This window comes from Oncorhynchus keta, chromosome 2 (assembly GCF_023373465.1).
Source record: "Oncorhynchus keta strain PuntledgeMale-10-30-2019 chromosome 2, Oket_V2, whole genome shotgun sequence".
Classification (NCBI taxonomy): Eukaryota; Metazoa; Chordata; class Actinopteri; order Salmoniformes; family Salmonidae; genus Oncorhynchus; species Oncorhynchus keta.
The window spans coordinates 36,899,808-36,915,520 of record NC_068422.1 but is presented as its reverse complement, the minus strand read 5'-3'; the positions used below and the strand labels follow the sequence as shown (position 1 = coordinate 36,915,520).

Sequence of the window (15,713 nt, the reverse complement as noted above, 5' to 3'; positions counted from 1 at the left end):
ACCGGGACCCCCCTCTATATAGTCTCGCTATTATTTTACTCCTGCTCTTTAATTACTTGTTACTTTTATTTGATTTGTTCTGGGCATTCATGACAAGTTATAAATAGCTCTCTAAGGTCTGCATTGACTGACACGACAAGAGAAACTGCTGATGCACTGCCCATTTTCAAAATTGCACCTTGTGCATTTTACTATTTCACCTTTCAGGAGTAAGTTGAAAGCCAGACTGGGTTCCTTAAAAAAAAAAAAATTGTTCCAACCCCCATAATGCATCTCTCTCCTCCAGACAGATATGAGAGCCACATGTGTATCCCTGGCCTATCCAAGCCACTAACCCTCCACCCTGGGAAATGCTTTTCCAGCATGTCTTTTACAGAAGTATGGGTTTCAACTCACTTTATTAGTTGATATAATGAACGTTTTTAACTGTGCTATTGGTGTTTTGCTTCATGGCCATTGGATGATTGGGCAACAGCAGGGTTTCCTCAGTTTACAAACAGTTAGGTCATTCTATCAGATACAGTGCCTTTAGAAATGATTCATACCCCTTGATGTATTCCACATTTTGTTGTTACAGCCTGAATTCAAATGGGATTACATGGATTTTTATTCTCACCCATCTACACACACTGCCCCATAATGACAAATTTGAAAACACGTTTTTAGAAATGTTTATACATTTATTGAAAATGAAATACAGAATATCTTATTTACATAAGTATTCACACGAGTCAATATTTTTTAGAAGCAACTTTGGCAGCGATTACAGCTGTGAGTCTTTCTGGGTAAGTCTCTAAGAGCTGGGAGTCTTTCTGGGTAAGTCTCTAAGAGCTGGGAGTCTTTCTGGGTAAGTCTCTAAGAGCTTTCCACCCCTGGATTGTGCAACATCTGCCCTTACATTTCTCAAGCTCTGTCAAATTGGTTGTTGATCATCGCTAGACAACCATTTTCGGGTCTTGCCATAGATTTTCAAGTAGATTTAGGTGAAAACTCTAACTCCGCCCCTCAGGAACATTCAATGACATCTTGGAAAGCAACTCCAGTGTATATTTGGCCTTTTGTTTTAAGTTATTGTCCTTCAGAAAGGTACATTCAACTCCCAGTGTCTGGTGGAAAGCAGGCTTAACCAGGTTTCCCTCTATGATTTTGCCTGTGCTTAGCTTCATTCTGTTTTCTTTTTGATCCTGAAAATCTCCCCAGTCCTTAACAATTACAAGCATACCCATAAAATGATGCAGCCACCACTTTGCTTAATAATATGGCGAGTGGTACTCCGTAATGTGTTGTATTGGATTTTGGTGGTCCTTCTGTAGCTCAGTTGGTAGAGCATGGCGCTTGTAACGCCAGGGTAGTGGGTTCGATTCCCGGGACCACCCATACGTAGAATGTATGCACACATGACTGTAAGTCGCTTTGGATAAAAGCGTCTGCTAAATGGCATTTATTATTATTATTATTATTATTATTTTCTACAAACAACACATTTTTGTCAGTATTACTTTAGTGCCTTTTGGAATATTTGTATTCTGTACAGGTTTCCTTCCTTCTTTTCACTCTATAAATTAGGTTAGTATTTTGGGAAAACTACAATGTTGTTGATCCATCCTCAGTTTTCTCCTGTCACGGCCATTAAATTCTGTAACTGTTTTAAAGTCACCATGGTGACATCCCTGAATGGTTTCCTTCCTCTCCGGCTACTTCGTTCGGAAGGATGCCTGTATCTTTGTTGTGGCTGGTTGTCTACCAATAGATGCCCTTCTTCGCAAGGCATTGGAAAACCTCCCTGGTCTTTGTGGTTGAATCTGTGTTTGAAATTCCCTGCTCGGCTGAGGGACCTTTACAATTATGTGTGGGGTATAGAGATGAGGTAGTCATGTTAAACACTATTATTGTGCAACTCTATAATGGGCCTGTTCTGCAGCCCTGAATCTAACTGTGTGGTAAATTATGCTTATTCATGTACTTCACACATTGTGCATACGTCAATCAGACTTTTAACATGCAATGTAAAACTATGAAGTAGGCCATGGGTCATACAGTACATGGTCTTTATGGACATGATGTAGATTAGTGATGTAATGTCAGTTCTGGTCTATCATGATGTGTAAATAATTCCATACACCATTGCTTGCAAAGTACTTGAATGAGTAGTTGTGTGGTTGGCGGGGGGAAAGAATTCTGAAGGAAAGAAATGTTCTGTGTGCACATTTTATTTCCTTCATTAGAACAAGCTTGACAAGGTAAACAAACCAACTGCTTGAATCTATTACCAGAACTGAAGCACAAAATAGAAATCAAAGTCAATATTGATGGATGAAAACAAGATTGGTCTTTGTAAGTATGTCACAGCCGTGGACCATAATGACAGTGTGATTGGGTGTTCCATTGGTCTCGTTTGGAAAGCCGAGCAAACTAACCTCATTTCTGTTCTAAGAGTAACCGTGTCGATATAATCTCTGTTTATTCGCTGACTATTGATTACATCGTTAAAGGTTCTGAAGAGCAATTCCTTACCACTGAAGAAAACAGTAAGTGTTTTAGTTTTCAATCTGATTCGTGTCCAAAGAGTATGTAGACTGAAAGGTGGTTTCATTTCATTTCCCAGGTGGTAACTCAAGGACACACATATTTAAAGACATTAGCCAGGAATCAAAACAAAAAGCCTTCACTAAGACCCACACACTTGGTTTACAAAGAAGTGAAGGGGCCGCACATTTGACTAGAAATGAAAGTTACAGAATTGACCTTTAACCCCTTACACTCGTGGGAATTGGTCTATATCTATGGCACCCACTTGGGTGATGCCTCAGCAGCTCTGGGCACCAGAAATCTCACCACACACTGTTGTAGCCAGTTGTCCTCATTACGAGCCCTCTGCCTCAGCACCTCATTCCTTTACTGCATCTTCCATTCATCTCAAGCTTCAGGAGACTCTTCAATTGATGTTTTCAAAAGATCAGGAACCTGCAGCCAGGTGAAACAAAAAGGCTGGTACAGGCCTCCCGAGAGGCACAGTGGTCTAAGTCACTGCTTCGCTGTGCCACTAGAGATCCTGGTTTGAGTCCAGGCTCTGCTGCAGTCAGCAGCAACCGGGAGACCCATGGGTCCGGCGCACATTTGGCCCAGCGATGTCCGGGTTAGGAAAGGGTTTGCCCTTCGCCTCTCCCGAGTCCGTGCGGGAGTTGCAGCGATGAGACAAGGCTGTAACACTTCAATTGGATACCACGGAATTGGGGAGAAAAAGGGGTAAAACAAATAAACATTCGATCAAAAACAATTAGCAAGCTAGACAAAAAGTGTTGACCTGCCAGTTCATCTGCAAATCTGTGGGTCAAAACCACCAGACATATGCAGAAGAACTCAATGTTATCAAATACAAAACAGCTGATAAAAAAACAACTATTTAAAATATTTAAATATGTAGCTACATATTTCTAGGAGCTCTCTGCTTAGGCTGCTGCTAGGGTGCCATGGCAACTGCAGAATATGGGAAAGTGATTAGACTAAGGGCACGTTTGTAAATTCACCCTGGCTATCCACTCCGATTTCAGACCATTCACGTCTGAGTGTGCCAGAGCACAGAATAACTGATGAATTTTATGAACACTCAACACGCGTTGAATATGGCCGGTGTCAGTAACCATCGGCAAAAAAGCTTAATTAAATTGTTGCCAGCAGCACAGTTAGTCTGGATAACGCTCTGGATAACATTTTAAACAGACAGTAAAATGGTCAGTGAGGTGTTCTATCATTTATGCCTGGAAGTAGCTAGCATGCTAGATAACTTTAGCCAGTTAGCTTGGGTGCTTGACTGTCATTGTAAGGTCAGAATACTTCAATCAACCCTACTACTCGGCCAGAGGGTCCAGTGTGCACACAAAACGCTCCAAGAGCCAAACACTGAATTTACAACACCCAGAGCGCACTATGAGCCTTCTCTGGCACTCCAGAGTGAATTTACGAATGCACCCTAAAGGTGAGGACACAGCAGTTCACCTGACACGACTGAATCCAAACACAATTGATTTTATGTGCATTTCACATGATCTATACTTTCTGCCACATTTGTTATTGAAATGTGAAAATACTCTGGATACATTAGGTAACATGATAAGAATATTTATGGGAAAATCTGGGCTAGGTGCAAAATCAGAGAAAAAAATCACGAGGGATTGAGTGAGGTCTAACTAGATATTGATGTGCAAAAGAGCAGAAAAGTAAATAAATAAAAACAGTATGGGGATGAGGTAGGTAAACAAAGCCCTTTTGTGGGGACAAAAAAATATTTTGCCTGGCTCCCCAGTGGGTGGGCCTATGCCCTACCAGGCCCACCCATGGCTGCGCCCCTGCCCAGTCATGTGAAATCCATAGATTAGGGCCTAATTAATTTATATTGACTGATTTCCTTATATTACCTGCACCTCAGTCCAATCATTGAAATTGTTGCATGATGTGTTTATATTTTTGTTCAGTATAAATGATAAAATACGTTCTTACAGAGTTAGGCTTTCACAAGGCAATTCAGAGAAGCAGATACAAATGTTGGTGCGCATTGAATTAAGTAATGAGTGCATTCAGATGCATGGTCCGTGGCCAATTGTCTACACAATACAACAAACAGGCTCATTCTGTTCAGGACAACCCAGGGTATAACCCCATGTCATCTTGTAGCTGTACATCAAACATAATGATCATAAACGTTGACACGGTATATTACAAGTTTTAAAATATGGAAATGTGAAGTGCACATTTAGACTCACGGGTGTTTTGGTTTATCTCATCTTTCAAAATACATTGAGTCCTCGTTATTGACAGCATTTCCCTCTCAGACAACAAACAATTTGCTAAAGTTGCCTAATTGGTGGGAGGGATGGGGGAAACTTCTGAATATGAGCACCGAGCGCAACAAGAACGGCTGTCACTCAAAACCCATACAAAGCTGTGTAGCGGAGACCCTTAGCTCTGATGTCATGTATAGCATGTTACTGTACAGCCACTGCGTTCCAATTTAGGCGCTTATCAATGTCCAAATCTGCCATTTTGAACCTGTATACAGGTATGAGTGTAACGGGTTTAATGAGGAGATGGTTAGAAACATCTGCTGTCAGACATCAGTTGTCATCTGCATATGACTGCATCATCTTATTCTTGGCCCAGCTGCAGCGGCTTGTTGCCCGACATCGCCCTCCACCCCACCTCACCAACACTGGAGCACCCCCTGCCTCGCCCCCTAGTCTCGTCTGTCTTCCCCATCTGTGTACCCAGCATGCTCTGGCTTTGCTACTTCTACGGCTGCTGGGTAACACTCCAGAACACAGTGCCACAATATTTAGTCAGACCTAAGTGATGTCGTAGGGTGAAGGTGAGGGTGATAGAACATAGATGGTGAATGTGGTTATTTTCACATGCATGTACATGAAAATAGTCACCACAAATGTTTGTTGTAAAATGTTTCAAAACCTCTAACAATGTTAGTGGGTCACTTAACATTTACTTCCAATTTGCAGTAACTTCCTGGGTAATGCATGGCATCACATTTACACCAGATGGTAAACCATTAGTTGGCTATTGCAGTGGAGAGGTGAGGGGTTTTTGTGCCATCAGCCATGATAATATTTTAGAGAGATAGAGAACAGGAGAGGTATCCTGACGTATACTTCCCCGGTAGGGGAGCCTTTTACCCAGACTGTGAGCACAGCCTAAGCCCCTGATACTTCCAACCCCCTGCTCCTGGCATCCAGTCAGGCTATGAACTCACCCCAACCAACCCCCCACCCCTCCCCGGGTTGTGTTCCAGGCTTCCAGCCAAACCCCACAGCCCCTTTATGGGCTTATGGAGATGGTCATAGAGGACTGTATGTTGGGGGAGAAGGAGAATAACTCATCTGGGGTCCATAATCTCACAAATCCCTGGGTAGGAGGTGTGTGTGTGTGTGTGTGTGTGTGTGTGTGTGTGTGTGTGTGTGTGTGTGTGTGTGTGTGTGTGTGTGTGTGTGTGTGTGTGTGTGTGTGTGTGTGTGTGTGTGTGTGTGTGTGTGTGTGTGTGTGTGTGTGTGTGTGTGTGTGCGCGTGCGTGCGCTAGTGTGCCCATTCTACAGTATTTGTGGGAGCTAGTTTGTATGTGTGGTTGCCTTCAAGACGTGGAAATTAGTTCTCGGAAAGACAAATCTACTGCAAAGAGAAAACAATAGGCTGTTTTAACAGAGCTGTGTCTGGGCTGGATTTGGCCTGGAAGGAGGAGGGGCTAATGGGAGATTGAACACGGATAGATGAGCAGTGTGGGATGCAGGCTGTGACAGCTGTAACAGGGTTGACACCTAGGAAATCATTACCATCGGCTTTAGTTTCTGGGGTTTTTTCTGTTTCTGCATCGTAAAATTGCCCTCCTGAGCAGTGTATGAATCTTGGAGAGATGTTGTTTAAACATTAATACCATAGAAAGTAATATGATATGACTGTAGGTAAGACCAACTACATTTAGCAAGAGTATCCACATGCCCCGTTACAATCTGATCAGTCACAATGCGGTCATGGTATTGCTATCAGAGTTGCATAGCTACATACAATGCGTTGAGGTCAATCTGTCCTGTGTAATTGAATCCCTCCCTTACAGTTTGCCTACTGCCATAGCTCATCCATATGTCAATGTGTGTTTAACATTTTAATCATGAAATGAGTGAACCGATGTGGATGAATATTAACATGCTGACTACACTGGGCACACACGTGCGTGCGTCTGTTGATTTTGTCTATCCACACCAGAACACCATGAAATATCCAAATTAACTCTGAACCAACTATATTAATTTGGGGACAGGTCGAAACACATGAAACATTCATGGACATTTAGCTAGCTAGCGTGCTGTTGCTAGCTAATTTGTCCAGGGATATAAACATTAGGTTGTTATTTTACCTGAAATGCACAATGTCCTTTTTGTCCTGGATATTTGTACAATTTTTACCCATTTTGAGTTACACAAAATTGTGTGTTCTCGACAATTAATCCACAGATATAAGGGGAAACTTAGTTAGTTTCTAGTAGTCTCTCCTTCAGTCGTCGTCTTCTGCATTATCAGCACCAACGGGACTGTGTGTGGACCTCAGTTCCGCTTTCAATCACCCACGTGGGTATATGCTTCTAAAAACCCATGAGGAGATGGGAGACGCGAGCGGTGTGGTCAGCATGTAAGGCGGTTGTTTTTTTAATGTCAAGTCAGTATTCATATCTAGTCCTTGTTTCATGTATTCATGTCAGAACAAGGCTGGCTACAGCAGTGGCATGTCTAAATGTAATGGGACATTAGCGAAGTCGCTGTAGCATGTCAGAAGAGGAGGAAAGGAGTTGCCTTGAACAGGGTCAAAGGCTCAGAGCAGATCTAGGGTCACACATGCTTGCGGTGTACTGAGTACAAATGAGCTCATAGCATGAGAGCACACACACACACATACACACACAACATACAGTACACACCCTCCATCCCTGCCTCGGTCTTACTGAGATGCATTATTAATATCGAGGCAGAGAGCTAGCATTTGACTGACAGTGAGATGTAGGGGGCATATTAAACGTAGGCATCTGTGTGGGTAGCCTCTTTCACAGATGTCAAGCATGCAACAACAAAGAACACCAAGCCCCTTGTGAATACGGAAGACCTTTTCTGTTCATGTGGCAAGTAGTTACAATGCCAAGGTGTACCGAGAAATATTGTGTGGCGACTGAGGTATTTCTGCGTTGTATTGATTTATTTTGTTTCACCTTCCACTTGTAATGTATAATACTGGGTTTGTACAAGCGGCTCACTTTTGTGTCTTCTCACACATAATTGTGTATGTGCCTCCACAAGTATTTACATTTGAATGTCACAGTGTTTCAAAAGGGAGAGTTCACCAAAATGACAAACTGTAAGCAGTCTATGGACAAGGTATGACTGCAATCCATTCTTTGGTTTTGTTTACATGGCTACTGTTTCAAATGCTAACTTTGCAGCATTTGTGGCACAAATCTAATCAATTTGTAGATCAAAACAATATGTCATCTTGTAATTTGGGAGACGACCCACAGTCGTGGCCAAAAGTTTTGAGAATGACACAAATATTCATTTCCACAAAGTTTTCTGCTTCAGTGTCTTTAGATATTTATTGACAATTACATGAACTTGATGCAAAGAGTCAATATTTGCAGTGTTGACCTTTCTTTTTCAAGACCTCTGCAATCCGCCCTGGCATGCTGTCAATTAACTTCTGGGCCACATCCTGACTAATGGCAGGCCATTCTTGCATAATCAATGCTTGGTGTTGGTCAGAATTTGTGGGTTTTTGTTTGTCCACCCGTCTCTTGAGGATTGGCCACATGTTCTCAATGGGATTAAGGTCTGGGGAGTTTCCTGGCCATGGACGCAAAATATTGATGTTTTGTTCCCCGAGCCACTTAGTTATCACTTTTGCCTTATGGCAAGGTGGTCCATCATGCTGGAAAAGGCATTGTTCATCACAAAACTGTTCCTGGATGGTTGGGAGAAGTTGCTCTCGGAGGATGTGTTGGTACCATTCTTTATTCATGGCTGTTTTCTTAAGCACAATTGTGAGTGAGCCCACTCTCTTGGCTGAGAAGAAACCCCACGCATGAATGGTCTCAGGATGCTTTACTGTTGGCATGACACAGGACTGATGGTAGCGCTCACCTAGTCTTCTCCGGACAAGCTTTTTTCCAGATGCCCCAAACAATGGGAAAGGGGATTCATCAGAGAAAATGACTTTACCCCAGTCCTCAGCAGTCCAATCCCTGTACCTTTTTGCAGAATACCAGTCTGGCTTCTTTGCTCCACTTCTTGACACCAGGCCATCCTCCAAAAGTCTTTGTCTCACTGTGCGTGCAGATGCACTCACACCTACCTGCTGCCATTCCTGAGCAAGCTCTGTATTGGTGGTGCCCCGATCCCGAAGCTGAATCAACTTGAGGAGACGGTCCTGGCGCTTGCTGGACTTTCTAGCCTTCTTCACAACAATTGAACTGCTCTCCTTGAAGTTCTTGATGATCTGATAAATGGTTGATTTAGGTGCAATCTTACTGGCAGCAATATCCTTGCCTGTGAAGCCCTTTTTGTGCAAAGCAATGATGACGGCACGTGTATCCTTGCAGGTAACCATGGTTGACAGAGCAAGAACAATGATTCCAATGCACCACCCTCCTTTTAAAGTTTCCAGTCTGTTATTTGAACTTAATTAGCATGATGGAGTGATCTCCAGCCTTGTCCTCGTCAACACTCACACCTGTGTTAACGAGAGAATCACTTACATGTCAGCTGGTCCTTTTGTGGCAGGGCTGAAATGTTTTTGGGGGATTCAGTTCATTTGCATGGCAAAGAGGGACTTTGCAATTAATCTGATCACTCTTCATAACATTCTGGAGTATATGCAAATTGCCATCATACAAACTGAGGCAGCAGACTGAAAATGAATATTTGTGTCATTCTCAAAACTTTTGGCCACGACTGTACACACCTTGGGACTCAACAACACACCATGCTGGGACCTGGCCGCAGCGTGGGGATCCATTTGTTGAGGCACTATGCTCCAAGGAGCGTGCAAAGATGAGTGAGTGAACTGTCCCATTAATGTCCTGTGTATACTCAGGCGTAGGGATCCTTGGTTTGTCGACGGTGTCTTTGCTTCCTGTTACTGTATGATTAGATCTACAAACCCAGAACACACATACTCTATCTAGAACTGTTCGATAAAGATGTGTAGTCTAGTCTAGCACACTCTTGGGAATCAGATCACAGAAGTAAATCAATAAAAGAGGGGAATAGCGTTGTTTAGGTTTACACTGATGGAGTTGAAACACGGGTTGTTGTACACAGTCTACGTGGGTGTGTGTTGGCGGCAGGACAATGGCTTCCAGTGACCAATGTTATTGTTAGGTTTTTTGCTAAGTGAATTGAATCCTATTCCCACAAGGCATGTGCTACGTATGGTTGCTGTTTCATAGATAACTGTGTGTGCATGCTTCTACATATGTGTACGCCTTTCGGTTTCCACAAAGTCCCCAAAGACTTAATTAGTTTACTTTTCACCCTGCTATTCATTCAAGCATGAAACTGAATTGAGAAACTCTCGCTCTCATTTTAATATCAGTGCCCCCAGCTGCCTCCTGTCTCTTGCTCTCTCATCCATCCATTTCCCTCTCTCTCCATCTCACTTGCCTTATTTCCTTCTGTCAACTATGGTTTCCTGGAACTATAAAAACACAGGGAAAAAGTCAGTTGGTCTGAAGTCAATTCCACTATCAATGATAATCCCCCTTTTCCTGTCAACCCATAATGCAACAGCATTGGGCGCTTTAGCATTTCCTTTGACATCCTGTCCAGTGTTATCGCTTCTCTTCCTAATTACTCAACACTGATTAAACACGGATCCACCACTGCAATCCAGCAGGTCTTCACAATGGTCTATATATGCCATTTAGCAGACGCTTTTATCCAAAGCGACTTACAGTCATGTGTGCATACATTCTACGTATGGGTGGTCCCGGGAATCGAACCCACTACCCTGGCGTTACAAGCGCCATGCTCTACCAACTGAGCTACAGTCTAAAAACCGAATGCAGGGTAACTCCGTTCCCTTTCATGTTACCTTTCATCTGAACTATCTGTTGCGATCCGGAGATGGGCCATCAGTTATTGTTAATAGTTGTTACCGCGGAGCGCGGGTTGGAGCGCACGCTTCAAAAACATTGTGTAATGTGAATTGTCAATGATCACGGCCCTACGGATCCTCATAGGCCAATTATGCAATCGATATGGTTCATGTGCATTGAAATTAATTATATATGTACACATGAAGACAATTGAAAGAGTGAAATGAGAAACGTCATTGTTTGCTAACTGATTGACTTTGATCATGGGGATTATAGATTGTATAACCATTCACTGTTTGTATTCTTTCATGATTTATGATAAATAGTTATGGGCCTAAATGACTCGCGGATGATTACTATTGACTTCTTAATGAACTGGACTGTTGAATTCCCTAAATTATGTTAATAATGACTGATATGATTTGATCTTTGATTATGAATTTGATTGGATACATGTTATTTGTTTCCTTTGTGATGCAGCACAGACTACTCAGTAAATATACCACTTTATGGTTAAAGGAATTCCTGCCTCAGTCTCATCCATTCCTCTGTCACCTGACACGTGACCACCTGTTCACCTTCACTGTCAGTCATCCTACCTGTCCAGCTACCCACACAAATTCCACTAATCTTTCAACTCGAGTATAATTTGTCAATGAGGTGGGATATTTGAGAGGGTCCCTAGCTGTCATGGCAACAGAAAACATAATGCCCCAGCACTGATCCCAGGACAGGGTTAATGAAAATGTAGGCGTCTTCTCCGCCTTAACATCTGTTCTCATGCATTAGTTAACAGGGAACCTCTCCAACAGGGATCAAGTGTCAGCTGGCCAGGCAGGTAGGTAGGCCAAAGAATTATGTACCACAGCGGGACTGGGAGGATAGGAAGGATTCATAGAGGTTTTCAAGGATTGCTTAGAGAAGTGTGTGTGTAGTGACAAAAAGTGCATTCTCCCCCCAGGTCTCTCTGACAAGGGGCAAAATCCAGACACAGAGCTTCGCTTGGTAAAGGGGATCAGCAATGCTTTGGGTGGAGTGCTGTGGTAACAGCAGGTTGACAGATTGTGGTTGGAGCAAATGGCTTTAATCCAATAATTGTACATGCAAATAGTTGCTTTGAGGACAAGCCTTGCTTTTGTCACTTTCTTTCACGCTTGTTATTTCTAAAGGGTTGCAGGCAGTATTCTTTAATAACGTTTTCAGATGTTTTTTTAGCAGTCAGTTTCCCATTGCCCCCTGTGGGTTCTGTGTCTCCGGGTGCCAGTCGTCTTGTGACATTTACTAGGTCCTCTCAGTGAGGGGGGAGAGTGTGACAGGAGTTTCACAGGAGTTGCGTGGTCACTCTGTCAGCGCCGGCCCAGGCAACGGATTAGTGTCCAATCAGAGTGGATTTGATGTTTCCTGACGGCACATGAGACTTAGCAGGGAGATCTGTATTCATTTCAATCACCCGCCTGCCTGCCTTCCCCTCCCTGAGGGCTACTAGCGGGGTAGTGTAAATCTCTCATGCTCATTGAACGAGACCCAGCAAGTCATTGACAACAAAATCAAGTGATCAGACCCAGGTAAGTGTCCCGGGCCACGGATTTGGATGGAGGTTTGCCCTTACGTAAATGGGCAGAATCCTCAGAGATACTTTTTAGTTGGTTCACGTAACGTCACGATGGGTAGCAGAATTAAGCCGTCTTTATTTAGACTGTAATCCCTCATAGCAATCTCCAGAGTGAGTAAATTGTCCCAGAGTACGGGAAGGATAAACCCTACTGGATTAGTACAAGCCCCTGCCTACAATCCCATCCCACCCCCTCCAATATTCCCCCCTTTCGTGTATTTTTCCTCTCACCGCATCGGGTAGCCTACATGGTTGGTGGACAGCACAAGCACGGACTCTGTCATTGTGGTTCAATGGAGTAGTTGGGGCTGCCTTTGCAGCATTTGCACAGTGTGGTGTCCTCTCACAACTAGCAGCAATATTTCCATTGATTAATTATTCAAGGATTGCCTGTCAAGGGGGAGCCACTGAATAGAAAGGACCTCAGAAGAGCCCCAAAAAATGACAACTGGATATCAGGTGAAACAATATACCCCACTGCTTCATCTGTTTTTGCTCCTCCTCCATCCTCCCTCCCTCCTTTCCACTCTATTGATGTAAATTGTAACTGAAGACTTGAAAGAAAACACCAACTACTCCCTGCTTGTTTTTTGTCCTCTGTAAAGCTGTCCATTTTTTTTTTTCTCCAATGCTCGTCGCCAGCAAGCAGTTGAGTATCGGTCGATCTCACAGTTGGGACACCCTGGGGGGGAATGAGGGTCAGTGGGCCGGGGGAGAAAGCGTGTATGACCAACAAGGCAGGATAGCGGGTCGACGAAACTCGCTGTCTTACGGGGCAGAGGGAGGAGGTTACTATGAGACTCCCCCTGGGATGCGTCCTCCGGACCTGGATCTGAAACGAGACCCCTACTCCTACCAAGACTCTCTGTACAGTCAGCAAGGCTACACTACCGATCCCCGGGGAATGAGAAAGGGCTCAGTCCCTGAGCTAAACAACTACGACCGTCCACCCATGGCTAATAGTCACCGAGGATTCATCGCCTCCCAGGACTATTATCCCCATGACCCTGCTATGGCTCCCCGACCACCAGAGGACCCCCGGGGCTTCTACCGGGTGGAGCATCAGACTCAGGAGCAGCCTCACCCGCTCAGCAGATCCCCGTCCCACTACGGGATGAACCCAGTGGGACGCCCACCATGGGACCAGGGACAGGGAGGGAGGCCCTTACCTCCGGGTCCTTCGTCTTTTTCTCCTCTTCCTCCTCGCCCTCTTCCGCCAACTGCCCATTGCATTAACCAGGTTTACAATCAGCCTGCAGCTGTAGCTGCAACCGCCACTGCCAATATGATGCCAGATGGCCAAAGCTCTCCTGCTCACTATGGAATGGAACAACCCTCTTCACCTCGTTACACTTCTGAGCCAACCCCTCTAGCCGGCCAGACAGTCTATACCGACATCAACGGCCATCCCGTGGACCCTCGGCAGCAGCCTGCAGCCACCTGCCTGGTGGTGGACCCTAACACTCAGGGGCTGGATGGGAGCATACAGCAGCGAGGTATGATGATAAGGCAGGAGTGCACATTGCCCTACAGCGTTCAACAACAACAAGCTCCGCAGCCCAACATGCAGGTCTACAACCCCAACCCTCCTGTCGCCGCCCATGTTCCTGCACCTGTTCCTGCCCCTCTTCCTATCCCACCTGCCCCTGTAGCCCTCCCCCCTCCACCTCCCACAGCCCACCAGACGCCTGCAGCTCCAGTGGATCACAAGAGGAACGCCGACCCAGAGTTCCTGGCTCTTCTTCGAAACGAGGGTCTCTCAGAGAGTACCATCTCCTCACTCATCCAGCAGGGCTTTGACACAACCGGCATGCTGGCAGTCATGGAGGAGAATGACGTACGTTCAGTGGCTCCCAACCTAGGGCAGGCGCGGGTGCTGTCACGGGTGGCCATCAGCGTCAAGAGGCCCTTAGAGCCCCCTCCCACGCCCCAGCAACAGGCCCACATGCGGGGCCGCTCCAACAGCTTCAGCCACCGCTCTGACATGTACCTCCAGCAGCAGCAGCAGGCCATGGGCATGGACCCCCGGCTGATGCCACCACAGACCCCTGGTACCATGCAGACCATCTCCCCCACCATGGCTGAGGCCTTGGCCAGGAGGCCCAACAGTGCTCCCTCTCAGCAACTTCTGGAAAATACACAGGGCTACCCAGGACCTCGTACCCCAGGGACCTACAATGGTGCCATGGTCCCTGTCCAGTCCCGGCCCATGTCTGCATTCTCCCAACACCCGGGTGTCCCCATGACGCCGGGCATGCAGATGATGGGTGCCATGCCCCAGCAGATGCAAGCCATGCAACAACAGCAAATGCCAGTGTGCATGCCTGCCCAGCCGTCACCTCAGCAGGCCCCAAGGGCATACTCCACCAACTACACAGTGCCCATGGAGCTGATGAAACGGGACCGCAGCCTGCAACCCGTGCACAGCGCCCACCCCAGCCCTCAGATGATACGCAAGGCTGGGGGCACCCCGTCCGATGGAGCCATGATGCCAGTGGGTACCAGCATGCAGAACCAGAGTGCTATGGCCACCAACCAGAAGCTTAGCCGCCGTACTGGCCCACCTGTCATCGTCTCCACCATGGCATCACCAGATACAAGTAAAGCATACTTTTATCCCCTCAAACATTCCCTCCTCTTCCTCCTCTCCCCTAGTCCTCCTGTATAGAATGTCTCTTGGCTGTAGTGTATTTGTTGGCTACTGAAGGAGTATGGTTACTGAAAGAGTATGGTTTCTCTTGGGTTATATAAAAAAAATTGTAGTTATATATTTTTTCTATTTGAAATGGAAGCTCTGGTTAGATAACCATTCACTCTGTACTCTAAGACAACAATTAGGTATTGTGTTTTTGCAATCAAATTAATAATTATTGTATACCCTTATCAGGATAGCCCCTTTCTCAAATAACAGTTGAATATTTACGGCTATGAAACTGCTCTCTTTATGACAGCTATTTGGCATGAATTGAATACAGGATACTGTAATGCAGTGCTCTTAAACCAAGTGCCCGAAAAGGGCCATTTATCTGGTTCCCACTCAACGTTGAAGTGTTTGAGATACTTTTTCTGTAGATTGTAGATTGATATGAATTTATCTCTTTGCTGCTTTCACATCATTTCAATCTACCCTTTGGCTGTGTGGAGCTCTGCTTATTGTTAACCTGTGTATGTGCCTTTGTATTGGATTGACAATGGATAAACATCTCAACTTAATACGGGATCGGTGTCCCCTCCACGGGACAGTTGAGCTAACGCAGGCTAATGTGATTAGCATGAGGTTGTAAATAACAAGAACATTTCCCAGGACATAGACATATCTGATATGGACAGAACGCTTACGTTCTTGTTAATCTAACTGTAGTGTCCAATTTACAGTAGCTATTGCAGTGAATGAATACAATGCAATTGTTTGAGGAGAGTGCACAGTTAGGAACTTGAAAATGTATTAATAAACCAATTAGACAC

The 15,713-nt window shown here is 45.0% G+C and overlaps 1 protein-coding gene across 5 annotated transcripts in view; it reads left to right on the top strand.

The window, feature by feature from the left end:
• The window catches only part of LOC118400045 (trithorax group protein osa-like), a 129,879-nt gene that overhangs the window by 71,881 nt on the left and 42,285 nt on the right, over positions 1-15,713 (top strand). For 2 of the 5 annotated variants that reach the window (XR_004828952.2, XM_035796420.2), the window contains exon 1: positions 12,862-14,848. The exons of the other annotated variants lie outside the window; for them this stretch is intronic. Coding sequence is in view for 1 of the 2 variants with exons in the window: in XM_035796420.2 (XP_035652313.1) it covers positions 12,877-14,848 (1,972 nt within the window). In the remaining variant the exon portion in view is untranslated. Of the gene's footprint in view, positions 1-12,861; positions 14,849-15,713 lie in introns of those variants that run through there. 5 annotated transcript variants of the gene reach the window in all.